The 27,546-nt window shown below is 36.4% G+C and overlaps 1 protein-coding gene across 1 annotated transcript; it reads right to left on the bottom strand.

The window, feature by feature from the left end:
- Nucleotides 1-323: 323 nt before the first annotated feature.
- Asic5 (acid sensing ion channel subunit family member 5) lies at nucleotides 324-27,416 on the bottom strand. Its single transcript, XM_074041071.1, has 10 exons — nucleotides 27,377-27,416; nucleotides 24,739-25,045; nucleotides 15,243-15,480; nucleotides 13,528-13,653; nucleotides 11,546-11,695; nucleotides 9,913-10,060; nucleotides 7,325-7,381; nucleotides 6,556-6,724; nucleotides 2,185-2,276; nucleotides 324-785 (listed from the first exon to the last, which is right to left on the bottom strand). Exons 1-10 carry the CDS (start codon nucleotides 27,414-27,416, stop codon nucleotides 595-597), a joined length of 1,518 nt encoding a protein of 505 aa, XP_073897172.1. The 3' UTR covers nucleotides 324-594.
- Nucleotides 27,417-27,546: the final 130 nt, after the last annotated feature.

Raw genomic sequence — 27,546 nt, 5'->3', positions numbered from 1 at the left:
AAATGATAAAAATGCTGTCCACTGCCAATACACTTGAGATTCAATTTTGTTTTCAAAATTACTTGAAGTAAATTACATTTACTTCAAGTATCTGCCTGTATAGAAATAAAGATTCTTAACCCTTCAAAAGTCACTTACAATAGAACTATCTAGACCAAAAAAAAAAAAAAAGTTGAAGCTTTGTGAAAATGAGAATTGTCAGAATGTTTATAAAGCATAAATTACATATACTATTTCCTGAATAAAGAATTATCTTGCTACTCATATGCAGTTTATTAGGTGTAATTTATATATTTACTTACAAAGAATGACTTTTTCCATTACTCAAACATTCACGCATTGCAAGAAAATTGTGAAATGTCAACCACATAATCCCTACTGTCCTAAGTGCTGGAAATACATGGTAACAAAATTAAACAGTGTGTCTTTCATTTATCCATATGAACAGAGAGACAGAGATACATATTCAGAAATAGTTATCTTCAATGACTTTTATAAGCTCATGAAGCTATACAAAAAGGCACATAGGAATGAATTAACCATGGTCAATCTAAAGATATTTTAAAGAGAAAAAACTCTTATTATAGCCAGAAATTAGCATATATCTATCTTGTTTTTGTTCTCTGGATGGTTCTGAGGTGGAGGAGCCTGCTGGGTTATTTCAGATATCTTTAGCAAAAAGAAAATGCATATCCAGTAGAAATTTGTGAATACATATTCAATAATTTCTATGATGGTTATCACACTGGCTCCACAAAATAGTCCAAGTTGACCGCCAACATCTGCTATGATAAAAATCAATATTTGTTTTCTTATAAAAAGAAAATTGAACATTACTAGAAGTTAAATTATTTAAGCTAATAAATTAGTCATAGCTGATATTATACAAAGGTACATTTGTTGCATTATTTTAAACTTTACTATGATGTAATAGAATTAGTAATATTTAATAATAATATTCAAACAGATAATCTCCAAAAAGAGAAAGTAAGCATAAAATCTGTTTCTGGAAAACAAGAAAGCTAGAGAAATTCATCAAAGAGCCTAGAAAATTGCAAGTTTATTTCCATGTGTGAAATGAACAGCAGAAATGAGACATAAAAATGGTATTCCTGTATGATGCTATTTTCCAGAAAATTAATTTCTAAGCAATTTGGACTGCAAGTATTCAAACTTGTTTTTCTTATTAAGCATGCATAATATTTTATTTAACCAAAATATGCTAAAAAAATACTGCCGTTTATAAAAAGTTTTCAAATCTCTATTTTTTCTACTTTTTTATTGTGGTAAAGTATATATAGCATAAAATTTACCATGAATCATTTTTGAGTGCACAGTTCTCTGACGTGAAATGCGCTCATATTTTCTGGCCTCCATCACTACCATTTCTCTCTAAAATTGTTCCCTTTCCCCTACGGAAACCATTGAAGAAACTATTCCCCATTCTTTCCTCTCAGCAGACCCTGGCAATCTCCTTTTTATTTTTTGTCTCTGTGAATTTGGCTACTCTAGCTCCGACTTCTTGACCATCATAATTTGTTAACCTTTATCTGTTTGCCCTGAGTCATCCTCAGGAGCTGTTATTTTTGTAAATGTGGTAATGAGGTATAGCTTCTCTAGGAGCTTTGGAGAAGTGGTGCATTTCCTCCTTCCCCAGGGTCTTAGCTGCTTGATCTGACTGTTGTCCTTTGCCTGACACTAATGCCCTCTTCTGTCTCCTGCATGGCTTCTTCTAGAAAGCAAGTTGATCCAGGAAGTCAGCAATTAATTTGGTTATGGATTCTTTGATGAAGGAGCCCAAGCAGACATGTGGTTGCAAACCAAATGCCTAATTCTGTTTGCTCAAGTTCTTTTTGGTGGAGCTCTGTGTATAGCAATGAGGCAGCTGAAACCAACCCAGTACAGCAATCTACACCAGTTACCTGATGACATGGGGCAGTCTAAAAGGAAAGGAAAATGTGAGTGTGAGTATGAGGTGAGGACCAAAAGTGGTTCTTCTTCAAAGCCCTTATTGGACTGGGTTTCATGGAGTTGAAGTGTTAAGTCTGAATAACTGACAAATGATAAAGATCATTGATTCTTTTTCCTCCATTGATAAGCTAAACCTTAAACAGGAAAGGAAAAAAAACAAAAAAGCCTGAAAGAAAATGAAAGAGAATTGAGGAACTGCTAAATAACACTTACCAAGCAACTCAGGCACACTCACTGCTTTTTGTTGTTGGGTTATTTTATAATTTAGGTCACTATAGTTTATTTCGATGTTCACAAGATTCTCCCTGAGGATGAAAACAAAGTTACTATAACTCAAGACTGTCAGCACTGCTTTTAATTCCCATCTGACACCAGTAATATTCATTTTAGAATCTGATGTTATTTAGTGTTGACTTACACACAGCATGTGAATTCAATATTAATTCCAATTACTATCATTTGAAAAGAATTCTTGGCATGTTAGTTTTTAGGGGGAATAAAAAGATAACTTTTCTCCAGGCTCAACAATTTTTCCATTCCTCATCCATGAGAAAATGGAAAAAGACATCAAATGTAAACATCTACTGAGTTGACCAAAGCATTTACCAACTATTAAGCATGTGTTTAATTTTAATTCAAATCCATGTTCATTCCTTTGTTACTTATGTGACCCAGAAGAAATCTCTTTGTTTGCCTGAGTCTTGGTTTCCTCATTTGAGGTCAGGATTTTATAGCTGAACTCCCAGTTCATGGTGAGAAGAAATTGCACAATTCATATGCAGAACTGGCACAAAACCTGGCTACATTGAGTGCCCAGTAAATGTTATTTACCTTTTGTCAATGACATACTTGAGTAAACACAGTTTCCTTAATGTCTTCTAGAAATCTGTACATATGACTGGAAGGATAACACTATTTTAGAAATCAAACTATTTACCCCATTTACAGTGTAAAATGTGGTACTCCCCCACTCCCAAGCCAGTCCAACAGGAAATTCTAGTCACACCTTTGGCGTGTATTACAGTTCTACAATCTTGCACCCTACTCACGGTTCCCACCTTTAGCCAAGCCTCCATAATCTTTTCCTGAAATTTTTGCAATAGTTTCTGACTGGCTGTTTTGCTTCCAAACGCAAAGCACCCCCACTCAACAAATACTCTGTTCTTCACCACATGGTGATCCAAATGTACTTATTCAGCTTGCCAAGTCATAACACATCTGCTCAACCCCACCCCATGGAGACCCCAGGGCATTCTTGTGAGTCCTTGTGGACTTCTTACTGGGGTTTTAAACTCAGGACCTCACACGTGCCAGGCAGATGCTCTACAACTTTAACCATACCCCCAGCCCTTTTTTTGAGACTCACCACTGCAGGTCTTTGTTCAGGTCACCTTCTCAGGAAGGTCTTTCCTAACCCGGACAACAACCTTCTCGGATTCTGGCTTCCCCTGACCACTTTCACCTGTACCTGTCACAGAGCCTAGCACCATCTTACATGGTTACATGCACTTATTGTCCATTTCCACCCCAGTGGAAGGAGTCAGACTTTTGTCTCTCCACACTAAGGCATCTGTAGATACCTAGAATCCTGATGCATAACAGGTTCTTATTATATATTTGTAAAAATCATAACAAATTAAAGTTGAAGCAAATAAATAAATGGATAAATATTAACTTGTCTGTGCTATAAATTGAAGTGGAAAACAGCCACCTCAGGATTTCTAGATAGCAATGCTAAGTATCATTAAGAATGGATCCTATTACCAATGTTTCCTGGAATGATGTGATGCTCTTTGACTTATCTAAGAAACATGGCTATAAATCACTTTCCTTGTTGTTTACAGTTTTTGAAATCAATATTCCCAAATATACTTAATTCAAAATGTATCATTAATATGTGTACTTAATTTTCATTGGTTTAATCCTGGGTGACAGGAAAATGTACTATGGTAAAACAGATAACCAGGGCAACAGTGATGTTTACAAATAATAAAGCAGTTGCCAAAGTGAAAGCAATAATAAAGTTGTCTTGGAAGTTTAAAAATTTTAGTAATATGCTAATCTTTATGCCCTCCATTGTGGTCCCAATTAATCTTGTTTAACTTCTTAAGCACAACTTTCATGGCCATTTTTAAGCACTATCCATCTGTGTTTTGGAGAGAAGATAAATTCTTCTGCCACAAGAATATTGTGATGTTTACTCAACCTCTTTCAGGCAGCTAATCTGTCCAGTAATTAGATCTCAGTGAATCTATGCCTCATGTTCACAGTGAAACAGTTCATTTAAGCTCCAAATCATTAGTTAGTCTTAGGAAAGGCAGATTATAAAATAAAATCTGGTGGGTTTTTTTTTTTTTTGGCAATATTGGGGTATTTGAACTCAGGGCTTTGTGCTTGGTAGACAGTTTCTCTACCAATTGAGTCGCTCCACCAGCCCTATTTACTCTGGTTATTTTTGAGGTAGAGTCTTGCTTTTTGCCTGGACCTTGATCCTCCTATTTTCTGCTTCCTACCCATAATGAGGATGACAAGAGTGCACTACTAAATCCAGTCATTGGTTGAGATGGGGTCTTGTGAACTGTGTTGCCTAGGCTGGGATCCAACCGTGATCTTCCTTATCTCACCCTCCCAAAACAGCTAGAATTACAGGTGTGAACCACACTTGATTAAAGTCTGATTTTAATAGGGTGAAGAAATGACAGAAAAAAAGAGTATTGATCATATTACAAAACACTAAGGAAGTGCTTCTGGGGGTTTGAACATTAATGCTGCACTACACATGATGGGACATGAACTGGATTTGCATGAACAAAAAAATTCACATTTTAATTTCAAAATTCAAGTCAGAGTAGAACAGTGTAAAAAATTCATTTGTATGACTAATGAAATCTGAGTACATTTAGTCACAATGTACCCTTGGATTCACCTCCACACTGCTTGGCGCAAATAAGCCTAGCTTCTCCTCATCTTTGTAATGGGGCTCGGCAGCTGCCACCCAAAGGCCTGGCATGGCCATAGTCTGGGGCAGGTTTCTGCCCCATGAAGAAACAATGAAGTAGACTTTGTCATTAAATTAGGAGTTGCTTCTTTTTATGCCCCATTGCCACTAAGATTCACATCTGCTCTCCTGACACACTACATTTTCCTTCTCTTATTCACTACTCCTTCATTTTTGCTCCCTGTGCACAAATAAGTCTTGTAATTCTATCTGTGACCTTGAACCAGTCTATGTGGGACCTGGAGAGACCCTGAGTGCAGTTATCTTTGCTCAGCAACTCACCTAAGATGTCCTGGTAACAGCCTCCAGTGTTCACAACCATGTGAGGTTCCTAAGTGTCAATTATGATAAGATCATTTGGAGAACTATTTATAATAATCTGAGTGTTAGAAAAAGAAAGAGTTTTCTCTAGGATCATTTTGTATAATACAACGATTTCTTTTCTGATTCACCTAGCATGTCTCCAGAATCATGCCTACATACTATGAAAATTCAATACTTAACTTGAGAAACCTCCAACAGTGAAAAGTCACACAAAGTGTTCTTGTAAGTCATATTTAAATACAATAAGCATAATACTATAAGCAGACCAGTTTTGCATGCTAAAATGGAATACAGAGATGTCTGTAGGAGGCAGCAGTATAAATGGTAATTGCAAATTTACTGCCTCTGTCTTTTTATCGAAGTGTCTGATAGAATTGCTTTTTTAGCTAAGTTTTTGAAATCATACCCCAGGAGCCCTTCCTATCTTGATGAAAATATTTTTTTTTCCTTTTGACTTATAATGATAATTTTGTTGTGAATGCATCTACATGGGGAGAACTTTATTTTATTAAAATAAGCCCTAGGGTAAAACTGAATGAAAACATGCTTAGTTTGGTACTTGGCTGTGCAAAAAAAAAAAAAAAATATATATATATATATACATATAAATTTTAAATGAGCTAGTATATTTACTTTAATAGACGCCAAGTACCAATAACAATATATGATTATTGCTGTTTCATGTCCTAGACCTAAAAATGTAAGTAAAAAACAAAGTTAAATATTGTTTGCTTTCTCATTTAAGAAAAGAAAAACAAGAATTTGTTGTAGCAGAAAGAGAACTTTGAGTCAAAGTTCTTGAGTATAATGTCCTCTTTGCTATTGACTCTCTTGAAAGAATGGTTATTTAAAATACAAAGTGCTTCAATTTCCTCTTTTGCAAAATGAGAATAATTTCTGTTCCATTTATCTTATGTGGTTATCATGAGACTCAAACATAATATACAGGTAGGAAATTTTTTTATGATTGAAAGCACTTGTTGATAGCACTAGTATTAATAGTTCCCCAGTTGGAGCAATGGTAAAGTGGCCCTGAGCAAAGGTCTCCATGAGCATCATGTCACTGTTTGCACACTTAAGGTAAAGGGCTGAAAGACACCTTCTTCCCTAATTTTAAATATTGGTGCCTTCATTGTTAAACTCAGTGACACAGCCATCACTTTTCTTGATTGGTCAGCATTTTATTTTCTGAGACTTTTATAATCTTCAATACAGAATAATTCATGTAAATTATGAATAATTTATAAGAGTAGGAAGATTACCTGATATACTCCTGGCTTTTATTCAACTTCTTGGAAAGATATTTCAAAGCTTTTTGACTTGGAAAAGTGGAATAAGAAATGGCAGCAGGGTATTCTGTTTCCTCACAAGACACAGGACAGCTAGAATTATGTGTTCCCATCGTACACAATTCCTTAAACTCGATCTGGTCTAAAATGAAAAAACAGGACAGGGTATTCAGAGAAGAATATTTCACAGCATTCAGTTTTTTAAAGTTATTTCGCTTTCAATGTTAAAGAAATAGTTTCTAAGTTCTATCACTACTTTTTAAACAAACAGTATTCATATTTATACAACCAGGAAGACAGAATATAAAACACAGGAGCTGTGATCCTTGAATTCATGGAGTTACTGGGTTCAGATATTTATTAGAGATGAGAAATTCTTTCCAGTAAGTCTCTGGGTCTATTTATGTGAAACAACTATTTCTATAATTTTGACCTATTTACATAATAAAAAACAACTATTTTGATTATGAAAATGAACACAACTATTAAAACAGATAGATTTAGAAATATAAACCTGAACTGTCTTTTTGTTACTCTGTCATTGTGTAACATTAATAGAGATATGCCTTAAACATCAAAGGGTTTTTTGTTTTTGTTTTGTTTTTGTTTATGTAAGCTATCATTTAAGAACATTAAAATTTTCCTCTTACAGTTCATTTTATGCTTAACTTATTGTTTTATATTATTGTAAGTAACTTTAATGTAAGTACTGAAAACAAAAGAAATAAATGAAGCCACTTACCAAGGATAGGAGAAACACAGTTGTAGTGTGTTTGAAGGTCACATTCTATCCCAGTTCCTTAAAAACAATAAGTGCAACATGTGAAGACCTTACTTTTTTTTGCTTTTTTTATTTCTTTCTGAGTTTTGGTGTGGAGATTGAACCCAGGACAGCATGAACACTAAACATACCATCTACCACTAAGCTACATCCCAATCCCAAGATTTTATATTTTATAAAGCCAACAACCTAACATCAAAAATAACTTTTTTACCTACATCCATCCATCCATCCACTCATGCCCATTTACTGCTTTGCCAGATAAATGTGAAAGCATAGCCAATGAAACTTTATGTGGAGAGGAAGAATAATGTTTTTATTTCTTTCTATTAGTCTCCACAAATACAAAATCTTTAATTGGGAGTACTGTTCTTTAAATGTTGGCAGTTTCTTAATTTTAAAATTGCTTTCACAGTAATCATCTCATTTGATTCTGTCACAATTTTGTGATGTGGATATTATCATTTTACAGATGAAATAACTAAACCTCAAAAAATAGCTTGTCCAAGACTATGCAACTCTGCAGTTTGCAGTCAGTATGGTCCTGGGACATTCTGGATATCTTCTTTCCTGCATTTCTGTCTCCATATAATATATATATATATATATATATATATATATATATATAGACACATACATTATGCATAGAGAGATAATATATATAGAAATAGAGAGAGTATACACACACACACATACACACACTTACTGGATGCTAGGGAAGGACAGATATGTACCATATTTGTTAAGCACCTGCTATGAATCTTGGGACAAAGAATAAAATCAATATGTATTCAAATTAAGTTTAATGCCAAGACTAATTCTGAAAATTTAATCTTTGAGCCTTAATAGAATATGTCTATTTGTCTCTGAGTTTAGCTACAATGTTTAATTAACAATCCTGAAACTAACCAAAAGAGATTGTTCACTTAGAATTGTGGACACTTTGTAGAATGCTGTCAAGCTATAAGGATGAGCTCTTTGTGAAGGAACTACAAGGAAAAAACAGAAAAATCTGCCCAACATGGCTAGTAGAAAGCAAATTATTCCTTACTTCTTCTATAATAATATTTCTTTTCCTGTAAATGACAATGAAATTTTGAAATCAGTGCACAAGCCAGTGGTGGAATTACTTTAGCTAATTCATTTTATGTCTATAAGTTTCAGTTTCCTCATGGGTGAGTAGACTTAAAGGGATGGGAGATGATCTAACCAAATAAGGTAATAGTCCTGAAAGCTCTTGGAGCTATCCTAAAGTTCACGTGCCCATTGCCATTATGTTTTGTATAGCATCTTGCCTGGTCCGTATTAATTACTTTGTTTGTATGTTATAATAGTAAGTTGTTTTTGTTTTCCCTTTGTTTATTTTTCAAATAGCCTCTCATTATGTAGCTCAGGCTGGCCTGAAATTTGCCATGTCTTCAAACTTCGATGCTCCGGTCTCAACGAGTGCTGTTACTGGCATTCACCACTACACCTGGCTTTATTCTTTTAAATTTGATTGATTGATTGATCGATTGTAATTTTGGGAATTGATCCCAAGGCTATGAAGTATAAACATGAATCAATACAGCCTTGTTTTCAGTAACACTGACAATATAACTGGGAATGGAAAATCTGAGCCAGAGCTGGAGGTTTTATGGAGTGCCAGTTTGGGAAGGGACCAGAGGTGAATCATTTAGATTTGAGAAGGAGAGAAATAATGATTTGAAATTCCTGACAAATAGTTTTCCATGTAATAGTGTTGGCCAAGGAAAGAGGTAGCATTAGTATATCTGTAAGAGTCTATGTATTTGTGTTTGTGAGCAAAAAAGTGGGTGGAGATGGGGTAGGGAGGAGAGAGAAAGAGAGAGAGAGAGAGAGAAACAGAGAAACAGAGAGAAAACGTGAACAGAGGGTGAATGAACAAATCTAGCATAAAAATGCCCAGTGTTTATGTAGACTACATATTTTCTGTGCCAGCAACTTTTAAAACCACTTGAATCTCATTTCAATCCTTATCATAGCCCTGTCAGGCAGAGCAAATGTTTCCTCATGTTAGAAGAAGTAGAGGAAGGTTCAGCATCTTGTGTGGGATCCTAGAGATGAGACCCTGTAAGCACTGGGTCAGATACAGCACTTCCCCTCCTGGCTCTATTACCTGTTTTGGTGCTTTTTTGGTTCTGGAAGTGTCTCAAATTATCTGCAAAGAAAGCTTGAAGTTTCCTTCACAAGGTAAGGAATTCCCAGCAGTGAAAACTTCAGGGTTGATAAGACACATGACCTAATTTTTCTTACAAATTAGCAAACCCTGATATGCAGCTTTCAAGTTTTGAGAGCATCCTATTTTAACTTTTGGAAATAAGAATTGAGGACCTACCCTGGTCACACAATTTTCTTTTCCAAAAATTCCTGCTATGATTCCATGATTTCAAATGTATCAGGTGAAGTTCCATTGGCTAGCAGATCATTTTTCAGCATAGAATGGAGAACAATGAAATGACTCACTGATTTCTGCATTTCAAATTAAGGAAATACAGTTAAGTAGGGAAAAGTTGCCCATCTTTGTTTACCTGGAAGCAGGAAAGGCAAACATCCACATCGGTTTATTATGTGGTGGGCCTTGCATTCTTTCAAACAAGCGTAAGTGCTGTAGCTAGGAAAGTTCTGCAGCCTCATGTTAGGGTTGCATTCTCCCCAAGGGTACTCTTGATGGACCGTCTGAAGACAAAATAAACACCTTCTTTAGGAGATTCATCTAAGTCAACTATCCATTTTCCACCAGAGAACCTGACACAAATTTCCCCTCAGAGCTCTTTGATTTTCAAAAAGTTGATGATATTTACCCATTGTGCCTAATATTTTAGTCTAAAAGTCACCAAAGGTAAGTAAGATAGTGTATTAGTGCTCTTTTAACATTTATCTCAAATGCTAATCAGTAAAATCAGACAAAAATAAACACAATCATATGCAAACTTACATGTAGAATGTATTTGTAATAGTGGAACCACTCTGTGGAACTCAGGGGAGGAGGAAAGGAAAAGAAATGAGAGTCAACAACATTGGAATACTTTACAAGATATGTACTGAAAGCTGTTGAATAAGGGGGGAGATGTGGGGGAGGGAAGGGGTAAGAGAGAGCAATGGAAGGAGTTGAGCAGACCAAAGAAAACTACACTCACAGCAGGAATAAATTGAGAAACCAGCTTGAGCACTGACTTAGGGATGAATAACGAAGGACAGGACTGTAAAATAGGCACAGTGTGTGTATGTAGGAGTACTTGTGGGAGGGGGGAGGGCAAATGGAAGAGATGAAGTGAGGGAATATGGTTGATGGACTTCATATACATATATGAAATGGAATGATGGAACCTCTTGCAATGGCTTGAAGAAGGGGATGAGGAGTACATGGTGGGGCAATCTAACCAATGTATGATGTAAGGCTGTTCAGAATTGTCACAATGAATACCCCCTGTACAATGAATATATCCTAATAAAAATCGAAAGAAAAACAAAACAGCTTGCCAAATTCCATGAAAAAATAAAATAAAATCAGACCAATCATTCTAAAAATTAACCTCTATAAGGAAAAAATCATTTGTGTAATGCTATGTTGCATATTAATCAGCCCACCCACAGAACAGCAACCAAAAATCACAAAAAATCCTTCATTGAACACATAGTGTGCCAGGCAACAAAACAAATGCTTTCCTTATGCAACTACACTAAACTTCATAATAACTATGAAAGGTAAATATTAACCACCTCCTACTGTGCAGGGAAGGGATGCAAATTCAGAAAGCTAATTAAGGAAATTACTAAGTAACCAGAGGCTAACAATAACAAGCCAGACCAGCTGGCTCTGAGCTGGTGCTCTCCCCTCTTTAATCTCCTCCTTTTCAGGAAGCCCAAGCAAAAACATGCAGTTCAGCAACTTACTTCATGACCCTTTCTGTTTCTAATGAGACTTAAAGTTACCTTCGATTTGACAAACTTTCCATTTATCTTGTAAATATGAATTCACTGTTTTACCAAGTATTTACCTCCAGATACAGGAAAAGAATCTGAAATGAGACCTTGGGCTTTCCAGCCATGGTTTAAAGGCATGGGAGAGAAGGGTTCTGGTGAAATAAACTGTGTATTTATGTATTTGCTGCACTCACTGCCAGCCAAATGCCTCCAACACTGGGTCTCACCAGTACTTACCTTAAACTGGCGGATTGTCACGCGGGCATGCATTCCAACAGGGGAAGACAGGCCCAGACCTTCAAACTTTGGCTCTTTCTTGGGTGAGTGGATAGCAAAGATGATCCCAGCATCGCCAAAGCCAAGGGATGGTTTATCAGTGAACAACTCCTAAAACAAAAATATGCGTTTCCTCAAGTGGCAAAGCTATTAGGCCAGTTCCACCTAAGTTTAGGATTTAGACTTCCACCTCCCATGTGACTTATCTAAGATCCATTACTTCACGTTGGTTTTCGATCTCTTTTTATGTTAACTTGTGTGAAAATTCCACAGTAAGACACACTTTTCATGATGGCATCAAGGCCGAGGCCCCTGCAGAAGTATGTTGGAGGACACATGTGTCTGCTGGTCCCTTTACTTCCTCTGCTTTCTCTCCATCTGGTAGCCTTTTAGGTGCTTCCTTCTTGGCTGTTCCCTTCCATGTATGTGCCTTTGAGAATCATTTGGCTATCTTCTCTTTAGTGGCCTTATTTAAAATTGAAATTTATTTTCCTATAATTGTGAATATTTATACTATTTCTTTAACACAATGTTCCTTTGATATAAATCTTATGTCAGGTAAAGATGTTTCAGACTGAGGCCTTGTCACTAGCTGAAATTCCTATTCTATAAATAGAAAGAATGGCCATGAAAATTAATGATTTTTTACTTATATAATTACCTTTAATAAATGTGTTTGATTGTCCATGTGTAACTCAGAGTCCTAGTTCTCCTAGGCCTTTACAAGTGCTCAGTCTGGTGAAATATCTTAGTGTCACTTACTTATAGAACATTGAATAGAATTTGGGTTTTTTCTATTTTTATTACATTTTATATAACTCATAAAATAGTGGTTGTTTAAAAATGCACAGAAAGTTGCTACAGAGCATATAATTTTCAAACCTGTCCTGGGTTTTTGTTACATTCAGTTTCTAAGGATGCACTTAAATCAAAACTATTCTCATTATTTTGTCTCCTCAGAGTATTCACTTTGATATCCACTTTGTGTAGGGTCTGATCTTAGTAGGAAGTCAGAAAAAACATGAATTTGGATATTTTAATTGCATTGTAAGAATATTTGGAAAATTCTCATTTGTAAAATTTATAATTAGCATTTGAACTGACTCCAGGTCTGATAGTTAAATGACTTAAAAATGTCAATCAAATTTTCAGTGTGAGTGTGGTTTTTGGACAGAAATGAAGTCATCGCAAATGGTATATATAGGTGGAAGTTATGGAGAGCACTTCAGCAAAAATTCTTTAAAAGCAGCCAGTGGTCTCATTTAGGTGGGTGGGAAGATAGGCAGTTTGGTAGGATTCAAGGCCAGGTTTATTTCTCTTTCTACTGTGTGTCAATTAAATATACACATGTAATTTATCAGCATTTCAGAATTCTCATTTATAAAATGTTGGTAATGGAGTAGAACACCTCTAAATGCATGAGTAGAAGAAGTTACGCAAGACAGAAAATGAGAATGAACCTTGAGTGGGAAGCATAGATCATGTCCCTTGAGAATGACTCCACTGCATTTCCTAGGTTTCTGACACGTGCATCCCAGGTCTAAACCCTTCAGCCTCTTAGACCAATTACAAAGGTAAGACAAAACAAAACCAAGTCAAAGAAAAATTATGCACTCAAATTAATCTTAATTAACTATGTACTGTAACTTAGAAATCTGCTTTCTTATTTTTGTCATGAACAATTTCTGGAGTCATGACAATGGAAGACATAGTAGGACAGCTAAAAATCTCCAGGTTATGTCTCAAAAATTTGCCCTTTAAATCTGTAAATCAACATTACATAGAATCCATTGGACCCTATACTAAATTGACCAAAGTTGAAATAATACCCAACTGGTGGGAGTTATTTGAAAGGGCACAATAATATCTTGATCAGATGTTTTTAATCCCATGTACCTCCTTGTTTGCCTTGACCCCTGTCTAGGTTGAAGAAAATTCAATACCTGATTGACATCGAAGAGCAATCTTAAGCCTGTTCCAGAAACACTCACTTTTTTCTTCCCTTGGATATTTTCACCATGATTAAATGTAAAACAATTTCCATACTCAGTGAAGACATGTTTAAAATCCTCCAATATGAAAATAAACCAAATAAAACATGGTCAGTTGAATTAATTTCAGCACTTCTAAAGTTTAAATTGCTCTAATGCTTTTTTAAATTATAGATATATAAGCAAGAATGCATGTAATCATGATGACATGCATGTATTTAATAACAGTTTCATTTTTCAAGTATGCAATTTGTGTCAATTTGCATGTGATTTTTCAAATGAGATTTTCACATATAATTAAGCATGTTTTTACAACATTTACAAAATAAGTTGTTCTAGGTTTTCCTAAGGATTCATGGAATATATGCTTTCTGCAGTGAATGGATTCAACATCTTTTATTTGAGGAAGTACCCCTCTGTCATCTGTGTGTTCACAGTAGAGCAGTCATGTTACTCTACTCTTTGACCTCCTCCTCCTCCAACCTCATCCTTCCACTATGAACGTGTGCGTGTGATAAAAGCTGGACCGATCTAGGTATCCTACTCTCTTGCCTCAGTGATTGGCTCAGGAATTGCTGTGTCCCAAGTAGAGATAATCAGAGACTTCCATGGGATTATTATGTGGATATTAGAATGCTAACCTATGCCAATGAAAGCCTAAGGTTGCCTGCAGCCATTTTGGCTCTATGTGGCAGGAACTCACCCAGAAAGAAGCCAACCAGGATTATAAGGCTGAAACAAAAAAGAAATCTAACCAATGGGCTTAGAATCCCTTTGTGAGAGTTTTCTAACACCAGTCCTTACTTTTAGAATATCGAGTTAATGAAACCAATCCATTCCTTTTACTTTGTAGCTTACTAGTTTTGGGTGTCTGTAATACACAAATGAAAAATTCATCCTAATACAAGATAGAAGATCTTCTCTAAATTAAGAGTTTTTAAACCATCTCTGTTAATGATTTTCATTTCTTTCAATTGACTCACCGGCATTTTTTTTTTTTTTTTTGTCTACTGTCTCCTTGGAGATTGGTAAATTCTGATGAGGAATTGCAGCCTAGAACCATGAATTTGTGAAGTTTTCTTAGAACCACCAAACAAGACAGAATTCATGATATAGGAAATACAGGATAAAGTTGCTTATAAATCTCTTTATTAATAGATTCTAGGTATTCTGTACTTTGTCTTATATAAGGTTAATTATACAAGTAATAAAACAATTTACATGTATTATGAGTCAGTATACTATTATACATGAGAAGTATAATTCTCACAGTTTCATGCTATAGCACTGTCATTTCCTATATCCTCTCATAAAATACCACAAGCACAGAAACAGAGTGATGGAATAGGACATTGAAGAATCAGAAAGGATAAAAGACACTCTTCTGTTGAGTTGGAAAACTCTTTCTTTGGAAGACCTGTGCTGTAAGAAAAAGCATCAAAACTTCCGTTCTTAATCCTTCCTAACTAACTTCTTGAAAGGAGAAATTTGTCTCATATGGAATCCACGTCTCCTGATGTTATAAAACAAAAGGTAACTAGCAGAGCTAATGAAATATAATAGGTGAGTCAATTTAGATTGATTCCCCAAGGGATTAAATTTTGTCTCAATGTGTACAAAAAGTAGCTCATTATCTTGATGATATTTGAGAAATTTGAAATCATTACCTTTGGGCCACATGGCATTCCAAAAAAGTCACAGTCCAACAAAGTGCTATTATCAAGATAAAAACCATTGTTCTTCACAAAGTCTGTGATGCTGAAGTTTTGGTGACTAGTAATGAAATGAGCAGCCTCCTCAGGTTTGGTGGAATTGATTCTGATTTCCTGAATATGGAGAACTTTGGAGACCATATCCCATAAGAAAATAACAATGCCAAATCTAGCTACAGCAACTGTTTGGAACCTAGTAGTAGGAAAAAAAGGCAATGATCAGAATAACAAAACTTGAAATTATTTAGGTGACAGAGAACACTCTGTCGGTTTCTTGTATACTCTCCCTCATTCACAAGATGTTCTAAAAAGTTTGTGACACATAGTGCAATTTGTCTTTCACTTGCACAGTTTCCTGGACTGGGAATGCCTCCCACACCTTGATCTGGATGAGTCCTAATTGATCCTTAAGATCCAATTCTTCCTTCAAAGGCAGAGGTGGGAATGTGTAGTTCCCAGGAGTCAGATTTGCTGGGTTCCAACGGCAGCTGTGCCATTGTCGTGGATTTGTTCTGTCTGCTTAGTTAAGCTGGAACCATGTTTCCCTGCATTCACATCCTCATTTGGATGTGGTTAGATGGTTTTGATACCCAAACCATCTAGCCCATCTGTTGACCCAACAGGGTGGAATGAGCAGCAGTCAGGGTGGTAATTCTTGTCTAATAATCTCCTCCAGCTTCTTCAAATCCTAGGACAGGGTAGAAAGAGTCCCCCATGGTGAAGAGGCCAACTTATCCTGCAAATCACTGGACTCATCAAGATCAGAGGCAGTGAGGGAGTCATCCATTTCGCTTCTTTCCCCAATTCACACCATTTTCCCTGCTGACTGAAGCCTTGCTGACTTCAGGTCCAGCACCAAAAACAGAAAGACAGACATACGGGAACTGTATGACTGAGTAGAACTTATTCCCTGTAGTGTCCCCTTATTCTGTGTCATCCTCACTGCTTTCCTTATTCGTGCAGCCCTGATGGTTATAGCTAGTTAATGTATAACAGCACATCACCTCAGTCTCCTGCCATCTCATTTCCTCACTTGTGAAACTGGTATGTAATAACTACCTTGAAATAGTAGAAATTAATTATTTCTCTGTTAGGTAAGTGTTCACTAGATTGATGTCCCCATAATTGTCAGAGTTTTCCTAGTGATCAAAGCAGAAACAATCTATTTAACATACCTGTTACATTGCTCTGTAATCAATTCTCTTGTTTTGCTAAGCAATTCATTTCTATCGTCCATTCGAGATAAATTGTTTTTTTTCAGTTTTTCTGAGACAGGATCCCACTCTGCAGTCCCAAAAGGCCTAAAACTCCCAATCCTCCTGTCTAAACCTCCCAAGTGCTGGGATTACAGGCAGTGCTATCACACCTGGCATGTATAGATCTTCCTTAGCATTTCTTATATTCTCTTCCAAATGTGACTGATATTTTCATATTTTGGATATGATAGACATTGAAGCGAAAAAAAGTCCTTTTCAAATTGGCTGCTAGAAAGTATAGAATGAAATGTGTAGCCCACTTTTATGTACAGTCACATGGTGTGTGCTCATAGGCTATTCCTGAATCTCCTTTAGGTCCTAGACTTTTAAATTTTGTTTTCTTTTAAAATTATTAAACTGATATATAAAAACATACACTTATACATATTAGTGGGATAATACAATAGGTGAATACATGTATACATTGTGCAATGTTTAAATCTGTTTAAACATATCTGTCTCCTCAAACATGTCTTTTCTTTATGATGAAAATTTTCAAAACCCTCTTCTAGTTTTTTAAATGTATATAGTACATTATTGTTATCTATAGTCACCTTACTGTGCAATAGCATATGGACTTCTCATCCTAGCTACAAATTAGTACCCCACCTTTCCATATATCTCCCTCCCCACAGTGCTCCCCAAGCTCTAGTAACCACCATTCTACTCTCAACTTCTAAGAGATCAACTTTTTTTGTTCTCTATGTGAGTAGATTATGCAGTTCTTGTCTTTCTATGCCTGGCATATTTCACTTAACATAGTGATCTCTGGTTCTAACCATAGTTTCATTTATCATGGCTGAGTAGTATCCCATTGTGTACTACATCTTCCTCAGCCACTCTTCAGCTGGTGGCATTTAGGTTTCTTCCATCTCTTGACAATTGTGAATAGAGCTTCAGTGCACATGGGAATGTAGGTGTCTCATCTATGTATTGATCGACTTTGGGATAAATACCCAGTGTTAGATTGTTGGATAATATGATAGTTCTAGTTTTAATTTATTTTCTTCCACAATGACTGTACTAATTTACATTCCAGCCCACACTGTGCAAGTGTTCCCTTTTCTCCACATCTTCACCAGCACTATTTTTGTTTGTCTTTTTGATAAGTCATTCTGACCAGAGACATGATACCTCCTTGAGGTTCTGTCCTGCATTTAATTGTCACTTCCCTTTATATTTCCTTTTGCACATATCTAATTTTTCCTTCCAACATAAACCATATTTAATCCTTACCAAATGAATTAGAGCACATGCAAAGCAAAACCGCTAAGCTAACATTAAGTAGCATTATGTTATATTTTAGAGACAACAAACTATTTCATGAACAGCATATAATACAACTTTAACCAGCTCTGATGCTGCAGTTTTCTAAAGAAGTACAAATGAACAAAAATCTATGAAGAAAAGTTCAACATCCTCAGCAGTAAAGGAAATGCAAATCAAAACCCTGAAATTCCATCTCACCTCAGTAAGGATGGCTATTATCAAGAAAACAGACAACAATGCTGGTGAGGTTGTGGGGAAAAAAGGAACCTCCAGGCAGTGTTGGTGGAAATGTAAACTATGGAAATCACTGTGGAGGTGCCTCACCAACTGAAACTAAACTACCATCAGATCCTGCTATCCTCTCCTGAGGCATATATCTGAAGATGCAAGTCAACATACAGTCAAGACACCTATATATCCATTCCCAATAGCCACAGTGCACAATCAGCCTAGGTGCCCATCAACCAGTGCACAAAAAAAGAAAATGCAGTCTATATACACCATAGAGTATTACTCAGACATAAAAAATGAAATCATGTTGTTTGCAGGAAAATGGATGAAATTGGAGACCATAATGTTAAATAAAATAAGTCAGATTCTGAGAGACAAGTACTGCATGTTTTCTCTCCTGTGTGGAATCTAGATCCATAAATACAAAAGGACATGCAAACAAAAAGACAAACTCTAAAGGCAGGAATGTGTGTGAGTGTGGGCAGGGCAAATGAAAGTGAAGGGAGGGTAAATACGATTAAAACAACCTCCTTCCCCCAAAAACAGATCAGTCAAGACCGGTCCAGACCAACAGCACTGTTCAGTAGCCCACGGACTGCTGAGAAATATAAGTCGGGATTTTACGCTGCTTAGAATTTTTTATACAGCATTTTTTCTTTTTTGGCAGTACTGGAGTTTGAACTCAGGGCCTTGCACTTGCCAGGCAGGAACTCTACCGCTTGAGTCACACCCACAGCCCTTTTTGCCTTAGATGCTTTTTAGATAAGACTCTTGCGTTTTTCACCCAGGCAGCCTGGACTGCAGTCCTCCTACTTATGCAGGTATACACCGCTGTACCCAACTTTACTATTGTTGAGGTCTCCTTAACTTTTTGCCCAGGTTGGCCTTGCGCCACTATCCTCCTGATCTCCACCTCCTGCGTAGCTGGAATTACAGCAGTGAGCCACTGTGCCTGGCCTATCCAGCATTATTTATCAATTGAAAACAGAAGCACTTTTAGGGAAAAGAGGAGGTATTCAAATATGAATGCAAGATTTCCACACTTGCTGTTTATAATCACAATCATTTCATTATTATTAGTAGTAGTACATTCAAAAGGGTTTTTTGGGGGGTTTTTTGCAGAGCTGGTTTTTGAACTCAAGGCCTACACCTTGAGCCACTCCACCATCCCTATTTTTGTGAAGGGTTTTTTTGAGATAGGATCTCACAAACTATTTGCCTGGGCTGGCTTTGAACTGCGATCCTCATGATCTCTGCCTCCTGAGTAGCTAGAATTACCGACATAAATCACCAGCAAAGACAATGCAAGGAAATTTCATTGTTCATTATCTATAGAATGAAAATATAATAGAGAAGTTGGATTGCTGTATATTTGAGGTCTGAATTTTACTTGTTTATTTAACTATGTAATCTATCATCTTTTATTTTATTGACAGTGGTGGAGTTTGAACTCAAGGCCTTACACTGTAAACATCTTTTTTGAGAACCTCAATTCTAATTCAGAAAAATACTAATCTGTCTCTCTATAGCAGAGTGCCTGCCTAGCAAGCACAAGGCCCTGGTTGTCTCCTGCTTTGCAAAAGAAACGTTCCTTAGGTACCTAAGGAAGGTTTTCCTTAATATTTTATTTAAAATAAACTGATGAGTATAGTAAAAGAAAGTTATAATAAAAAATAGATTGATTTTTTTTTAAACAACATAACTGGTAGACAACCTTTAAATCTGTCCTTCTTATGTGTAGTAATGCTTCCAAACTCACGTTTTGAAATTGTATAACCCAAATAAAAATGTTCCATATGATTGCCAAGTTGAGGAATGCATCAGCCCTTCCAGGAGCCCGAACAAGACAGAGCCAAGTGTCACATGCATGAACAAGAAATGTGAAATCACAGGGAACTTTGTGTGTGATGGAGGGTGAACTGGGAAGAACGGTTCTTTCGATTCCCATTTTGAGCTAGTTTTAACATCTCACCAGTTTTCTCATTAACTAACAAAGTATTCAGTATAAATTTATTTATATTTGTTGGAGACTCATGTTTACCTTTCATCAAAAATCTCCTAATATGCATGTGTACACATAGACACAAAGGCACAGCATTTACACAGATTGGGAATAAACAAAAAAGCCAAGGATAATAAAAATGAAGAAACAGAACTTGAGTTACCTGTGCTGCACCAGTACTTACAAAATTACAAAATCATTACCTCGGTTTTAATAGAAGGAAATAAATTTCAGAAGTTTTGACCAAATACAACAGAACTTAAGATATTTTAGTGGAAAGTTTCAACACAAAAATATTTAAAAGTCACTAAAATTGATTCCAGGTAAAAAAAGGCCTGAGCAGTATTTCAATTTCTGGAATTTATTGTGAAATTTGATACTTATGAACCTTTGTCAAATGTACCATTGAGTTTCAAATCTTCCTATTGGCATAGCCATTGCTTGATGTAAAAGAAAATTTTTAAAATTGAAATAAGTAGGTATTTTTAATAAATTATAAGTGAATTTGATTGAAAATCTGACCAGGCTATTTAACATTAATATAAGAAGAAAATACTGGACATTTCATTAAATATATTGAACATGACAGAGAAGGTTCATTTTGATGAAGTCATAAACAAATTGGAAAAATGGTGAAAATGGAAATACAATACAATTATTAATTACTGCAACAGACAAAAAAGGCATATCCTTAAAAAAATACATTCATGTAGCAAGTATTGATGTGGGGGGCTGGTGGAGTGGCTCAGGAGGTAGAGTGACCACCTAGCAAGTGTGAGGCCCTGAATACAATCCCCACCACCAAAAGAACTATTAATTTATTTCTTTTTTCTTAATTTTGTATACTTATTTTCATATCTTTTATTGCAATGAAGATACATATGCCATTATTATCACTTGTTTGACTATATGGCTATTACTGAAAGTAGTTTTGTCATATGGGGAGGATGGGGGAGAAAATGATCTCCTTTGACTTTTTCTTGCCCCTGGTACCTATTATAAAGCATAAAACCTTCTTGACAATCCTAAGAACATTGGCAAAGTTTCCTTATGTCAAACATCAAATTCCTTCTGATGAAGTAGGAATTTGGACTTGTTTTACAATTCCTAATGTGGTGATGTTAAGTAAAGAGAAATATTTATGATGGGTAGGGTGCTGCTATTCCATGCAGTCTCCCTCTTATGTGACCAATTACTTTTCTCCTGATGCTTTCAAATTATTTTCCTTCCCCTTGGTTTTCAGCATTTCAACTATGATATGTCTGGTGTTAATCTCTTTGCATTTATCTTATTTGACATTTGTTTAGCTATTAGATGTGTAGATTAATGTTTATCAGCAAATTTGGGGAGTGCTAAGGCATTCCTTTTCTGTATATACTTACATATATACTTATATATCTTCCTTTCTGTCTTCCTACTGGTACTCTCATTTTCACATTCTTGTGCTTAATGTTGTACCTCATTTTTGAGGCTGTGTTCCTTTTTCTTCATCCATTTTCTCCTGTTCTTCAGATCACATGCATTCTGTCACCTGTATTCAAGTTTGCTGATTGTTTCTTCAGTCAATTCTAACCTATAGCCAAGCAGCTCCAGTGGCTCTAGTGGACTTTTCATTTCACTTATCATACTTTTCAACTCCAGAAGTTCCATTTGGGACTTAAATATCACTTTGATATTCTTATTGGCATTATTTATCTGATGAGAGACTGTCATTATGTTTTCCTTTACTTCTTTAACCATGGGTTATGCATTTATGCACATATTTATAATAGCTACTCTGATGTCTCTGCCAAGAGTGATATCATCATCAATAGCTTCTGTGGCCTGCTTTTTTATACTGTGTATGAATGACAGTTTCCTACTCTTTGGTAAGTCTCATAATTAACTTTTAAAAGCTTCAAATTTGAGATAGTATATGGTAACAAATATGAGTTCTGATTGCATTAGGTTCTTGGGGCTGCAATAGAATTATTATAAACTCAGTGGTTTAAATTAACACAAATTTATTCTTGCTCATTTAGTATACAGAAACCTGATGTCAAGGTATTCACAGGGCCCTCCTAGCTGTGAGAGTTCTGGAGAAGAATTATTTCCTGATTTTTCCAGGAATTGGTGACCCTAAATGTTCCTTGTCTTGTGATAGGATAGCACAATCACATGGACTTTTCCCCTTTGTATCTCTCTGTATCTTCTGTCCACATAAGCTCATAGTAACTTAACTAGTTACATCTTCAGACCCAGTTTTCAAATAAAGTCATGCTAATGTTGCAGCAGACATGAGCTTTGGGGTGACACTATTCTGCTGATTATATTAAATGCCCCCTCCAAGCCTTGCTATTGGTCTTTTCTACTGTTTTCTGGTAACATAATGAAGCTATTAGCTTTCTATTAACTGGTTTATATATACATATATATTCATTTTTGAGTGTGTCACTGGGCTTGGATTTCATTTTACTCAGTTATAAGCAGTCAGTTCCATTAAGGAGAGCTCTGAAGTTCTCTGTCCTTATGGCCTGCCTCTTCTGAGAAAAGTCTCTACAAGAACAGTTCCAGGTAAGGTACTGATTTCTGGTTCTCCAACCTTGCCTCTCCCACTGGGAAGCCTCTAGTCTATGAGCAAACTGGTGTGAGTGTGACAGAATATTTTCACACTACCACCCTAGGGGTACAGCCATCACCTTACAAATAGGAGTCACATGGAGGAAGGTTATCCCAACTTCTAAGCTGTGCTCATCTGGAATTCAGCCTCTGGAATGCAGAGCTGGATTGAATGAGAATGGTTGGCAGCCTCCACCTCCTCAGGCACACTGAAGCACTTGGCTGAGTGTCCTGGGCTAAACCCACCTGTCTGTCATGCTCAGACAAAAGGGGGGAGAGAGGAAGAAGTTTGTGGTTCAAGTTCTGTAGACTTTCACTGTTGTTACTAACATTTAATAGATGTTGCTGAATAAATATTCCTTCATTTGTGGTATTCTCTTCAGATAATTTTCACATATTTTGCTTTAAAAAATATTTTTACCAGTTATAGTTGTGTCCCTGGGGACAAAGTCTGTGGAGCTCGTCAAATCGTCCTTTTGGAAATGGCATCCATATTTTCTTTCAACTAAGGAAACCTGCATCCAATCTTTGCTTTTGTTGGAATGCATTCCATTTAAAATAATCTGAGTCAACGAAAGTTGAAAGTCTTTTTTTTTTTTTCTTGGGAGAGGACTGATTTATTTTTGGTTTCTGAGACCTTGATACATATGTTGAGTTCTTGGAATATTAGCAATCACACAAACCTGCTAAAGTATGTGTAATATATTAAGCACTTGTTCCAGAATTACCTCCAAAATTAAACAAAATGGAGTACATATTACCTCATCTGATGCAATAGAAAATATGTAAAGTACTTGATATTATGTTTTTTGGGGGCCATACTGGGGATTGAACTCAGGGTCTTGCTAGGCAATTATCTCCTGCTCGAGCCACTCCCTCAGCCCTTACTTCATTATATATATAAACTACAAAAAGGAAGTGAATTGTCCATGGTTGAATAGCTGACAATGGGAGTTCCTAAGGAGCTCTTCCCCACCCCTGGCAAAAATCTCATATAGGCAAAAAAATCCTATATGAGAGCCTTTAAGTATCACCATTAACAGTTTCAAGGCTTTGCCTGTGAGGCTTCATGGAAGCTCCCCGCCTCACTGCAGACCTGGTGCACAGTTAGTGACTTGCTGCTTTCTGGAGTGAGTTGCAATCAATGACTCAAGAAATGGCCCAATCATCAAGTTCAATGTAACACTTCTACACTCAGGGTTCTGTGCAGCTGCCCGGGTTGCAAGCCTGTGGAGCTGGCCCAGCCTCCACTAGGTGAAATGCCTTGTCACACATACACCAGAGCATTTCATGCCCATGTGCTTGCAGTGAATGCTCTCTTCTGTTTCTTCCTCATCTCCAACAGGAACTTCTTGCTAGGACACATCCAGACTTCCAAGACTACCCACTTACAGACTCTCACTGTGTTCTTTGTGCTCTCAGAGCCCTGACACTTATCATTATTCTATCATGCAATTACCATGTTACCTTGAATTGATTATGTTTCTCTTCTTTTACTAATTAACAAACATAAAGTGCAGAAATACAGATTTTTATATCCATCCAACCATAAGGTTTGATACTCACCTGGCATATAACTGCAGAAAGAAGGAAGTAAAAAATAAGGAAGATAAATAAAAGGAGAAATTAGTAATTTTCTTTACTTCCTGAAATTTGTACTTTTAAGTACAATTTAAATGCTTCAATGGTAGCCAGGCAAGCTGTCACAAACCTGTAATCCCAGCTATTAGGGAGGCAGAAATTGAGAAGATTATGGTTTGAGGCCAGCCCAGGCAAAAAGTTAGCAAGACCCCATCTCAACCAACAAGCCAAATGTGCTGGTTCACTGCTGTAAACCCATGTATTCTGGAGATGTAGGCTGGAGGATTGTGTCCCTAGCTAGCTCTAGGCAAAAACACAAGACTCTATCTGAAAATTAACTAAAGAAAAAATGGCATGGGTAAGAGAACCCACCTAGCAAGTGCAAGGGACTGAGTTCAAACCCCAGTATCACCAAGGTTTCAAGATGTTAAACATCACATAAGAAAACTCTACCTCAATCATCCAAGTAAGGTCATACTAGCAAACTGATAATGACTAAAAGAGTAACTTTTACCTGTTCAAGTTACAAAATGTCACAGCTGGGAACTCGATCTTCTCCACGTATTGCATCTCTATTGACGTCGTGGTTGGCCACATGAAGAAGTTAACCAAGCGACTGTAGATCTGCCAAACCACAAGTGACACCGAGCCCAGCACCACTGCCAACCAGATGATCTTGCGAACTCTGCTGCGGTTCTGAACGATATTGTGTACCCCATGAAAGGAGGTGGACATGGCAAAGTCATAGTCAAACTTCTTTCGGTCACTGGGAGATGGCAGTGGTTTCTTTGAAAGGTAAAGTTTCATCTTTTCTAAGGGTCCTTAACGTTTTGCCCATAAATAATTAGACAAAAAAAAAGTCATGAGTTAGGAAACCACAATGCTGCCTGTGAAAAACACAAGTCACACATGGTTAATGTAATTCATTAGGCTACCCTCTTTGTGTGTAATTCATGAAGTCTCGAGATTCAGCTTCCATTGGATGCTGATTCAGGAATCAATACGTACAGTTGTTGGCTACTTGGATCTATTCACACCCTGCTAATGCTATTCAGAGAAGGCCTACTGCTGACGCAAAGGTTTAGCTTCTCATAGGAACGTGTGGCTACTTCCAGCTTCAAATTCCACCTGCTTTGAATGGATTGCTTAAAATAACTCATAATTTTTTTAAAATGATATTTGAAAAAATAACTCGAGAAAGAATTCTGAGCAAAGTAAGGCTTATTCTTCTGAGAGTTGTAAGTGATGCTACAATTAGTTCTTCAATCAATCTTCACTCTATGGTGGGATAATTGGTGGTGAATGCAACCTCCATTCTTCATAAGCTTTGTCACATGATCATTTTATTTCTCTGTCAATTATTTAGTGAGAATGTTTAAAGTGGTATAATTTGTTAGCTAATGTATGACTTACCTTTTTAGAAAATGTGTTCATCCTTTTTGAGACTGTCAACAATCAATCAAATAATGCTTATTGATATTGGTTGGAAGCAACCAGGGAGGGTTACACTAAAACATTTGGGGTAATATAGAACATATTTGGACTGCTCTTTTGACCATCTGTCAGCAGAAGAACTCATGCCTCCAGTGGCTGAGGGAGGAGTATACTATGATGACAAGGATAAGTGGCCTTTGTAAGGGCAGCATCTGCTTCTTGGTCCAGCCTCCTCTCTTGTAACCTATGCAGCCTCAGCAGAGCTCCCTAATCTTGCTTCTACCTCCTCTATCAAAAGGCAGCTGGAACACCTGATACCTGAAGGAGGCCCAGCACATTACCTAAACCACGATAAGTATTCAATAGTTCTCAATATTTTGATTATTGTACTGATTTTTAAGAAATGAGCTCTTAATGGCTTCACAAGTCATCCAAATAAGGTCAATTGACTTTTGCATTCATTCCTTTAATTCAAGAAGTATTACTTTGTAAGTGTCAATACTATCTGGTATTAATTTTCTCCCAAAGTTTCCAAAATCTATTTAGCATTCAATCAGAATTTTTGATACTTTCTCAATCCCCAACCAGTTAGCTAAGCTTTTTGTTCAGTTACAGGATATATAGTGATATGTAAAAGGTACTTATCAACATTTTCTAAGGTATTCCATTTAATTTGCAGCTTGGACTCTTATAAATTATATCATGATTATCATAGATATTATGCACTATGAAGCAATGATGTATTCATATGATTTGCTTGAAGTTGTACCACAACCTTCCAGTAGCACCCACAGAATGTTCTTTCTGGTATCAAGTTAGTTAAAATATATAAAATACTTATCAAAGTCTCCCTTAGTAGGGAGGAAGAAGTTATCGTTCTTATTGATTAATAATGTAGTTCCAACTAAGATCTCTTGTGTATCACTTAGCCATTACTTACAAATACATATGAAGAATACACACTGAAAAAAAATGACTCCATCCCTGGAGGGCCTTCACCCTTCCTGAGAAAGGATCAAAACTCCAGTGGGGATGGATAAGCAGGCCAGCTGGCCGAGCAAAGTATGGCTGGTTACAAACATGACCATAAAAATTTAAGTTTCTGGTTTACCTTTCAAAAACAGCTCATTCAGTACAGGCCTACTCCTTGCCCATTGGTTCAGCCTTAGTGAAGTATTATCAGTCTTTTGCTAGAGATTTAATAGTGTTTTTAAAAAAAGTATTTTACAGAAACAGTGAAGAAGCCAGGTGATGCAAGCCTGTCACTAAGATTAGAATTGATTTAATAAATGGCCTACTGCCCACAAAGCAGGACTTCTTACTCTCCAGAGAGAATCAAATGCTGTGTAATTATGACAAGCAGCCCTGATGTTGACTGTTGGGCATCACAGACATACTCTGAGGAACACAGAGTTTTGTTGTGTTTTAAAGTAAAACCCGCAGAACGTGACAGATTAAACCAAAAGAAACAAAGCAAAACAAAACCAGATTCTACTATGTAATGATCTTTAAAAAATATTCTTGAGTCCTTCGTACAAATCACACTTTTCCTAAGTAACTAAAACTATATTACTCATTTTTAAACTCATATTACCTACATTGTATTCAAATACTATTGAAATCAGCTGTTTTCCAAATGAATAAAACATCCCCTTTGCTTTTTTCTGGCCTTTGGAAGTGAAAATTGTAGCTGTCATGACAGCTTTTCTTTTCCCTACCTTTCACAGCACAGACTCCTGATTTCTCAGTCTGCTCCATTTGTGACGGCAGTGAGAGGAGTCCTTGGGGTATATCCAATTTTTGTCAATACCAATATTCATTCCATGGCCTTTATATAAAATACAGCAGTTGAGGCTGTAAAATGTGGGGGCAATTTAAATATTTGTGT

The sequence above is a fragment of the Castor canadensis genome, chromosome 9 (assembly GCF_047511655.1).
Source record: "Castor canadensis chromosome 9, mCasCan1.hap1v2, whole genome shotgun sequence".
Lineage (NCBI taxonomy): Eukaryota > Metazoa > Chordata > Mammalia > Rodentia > Castoridae > Castor > Castor canadensis.
The sequence above is the reverse complement of the archived record's forward strand: the minus strand, read 5'-3'. Positions and strand labels throughout refer to the sequence as shown.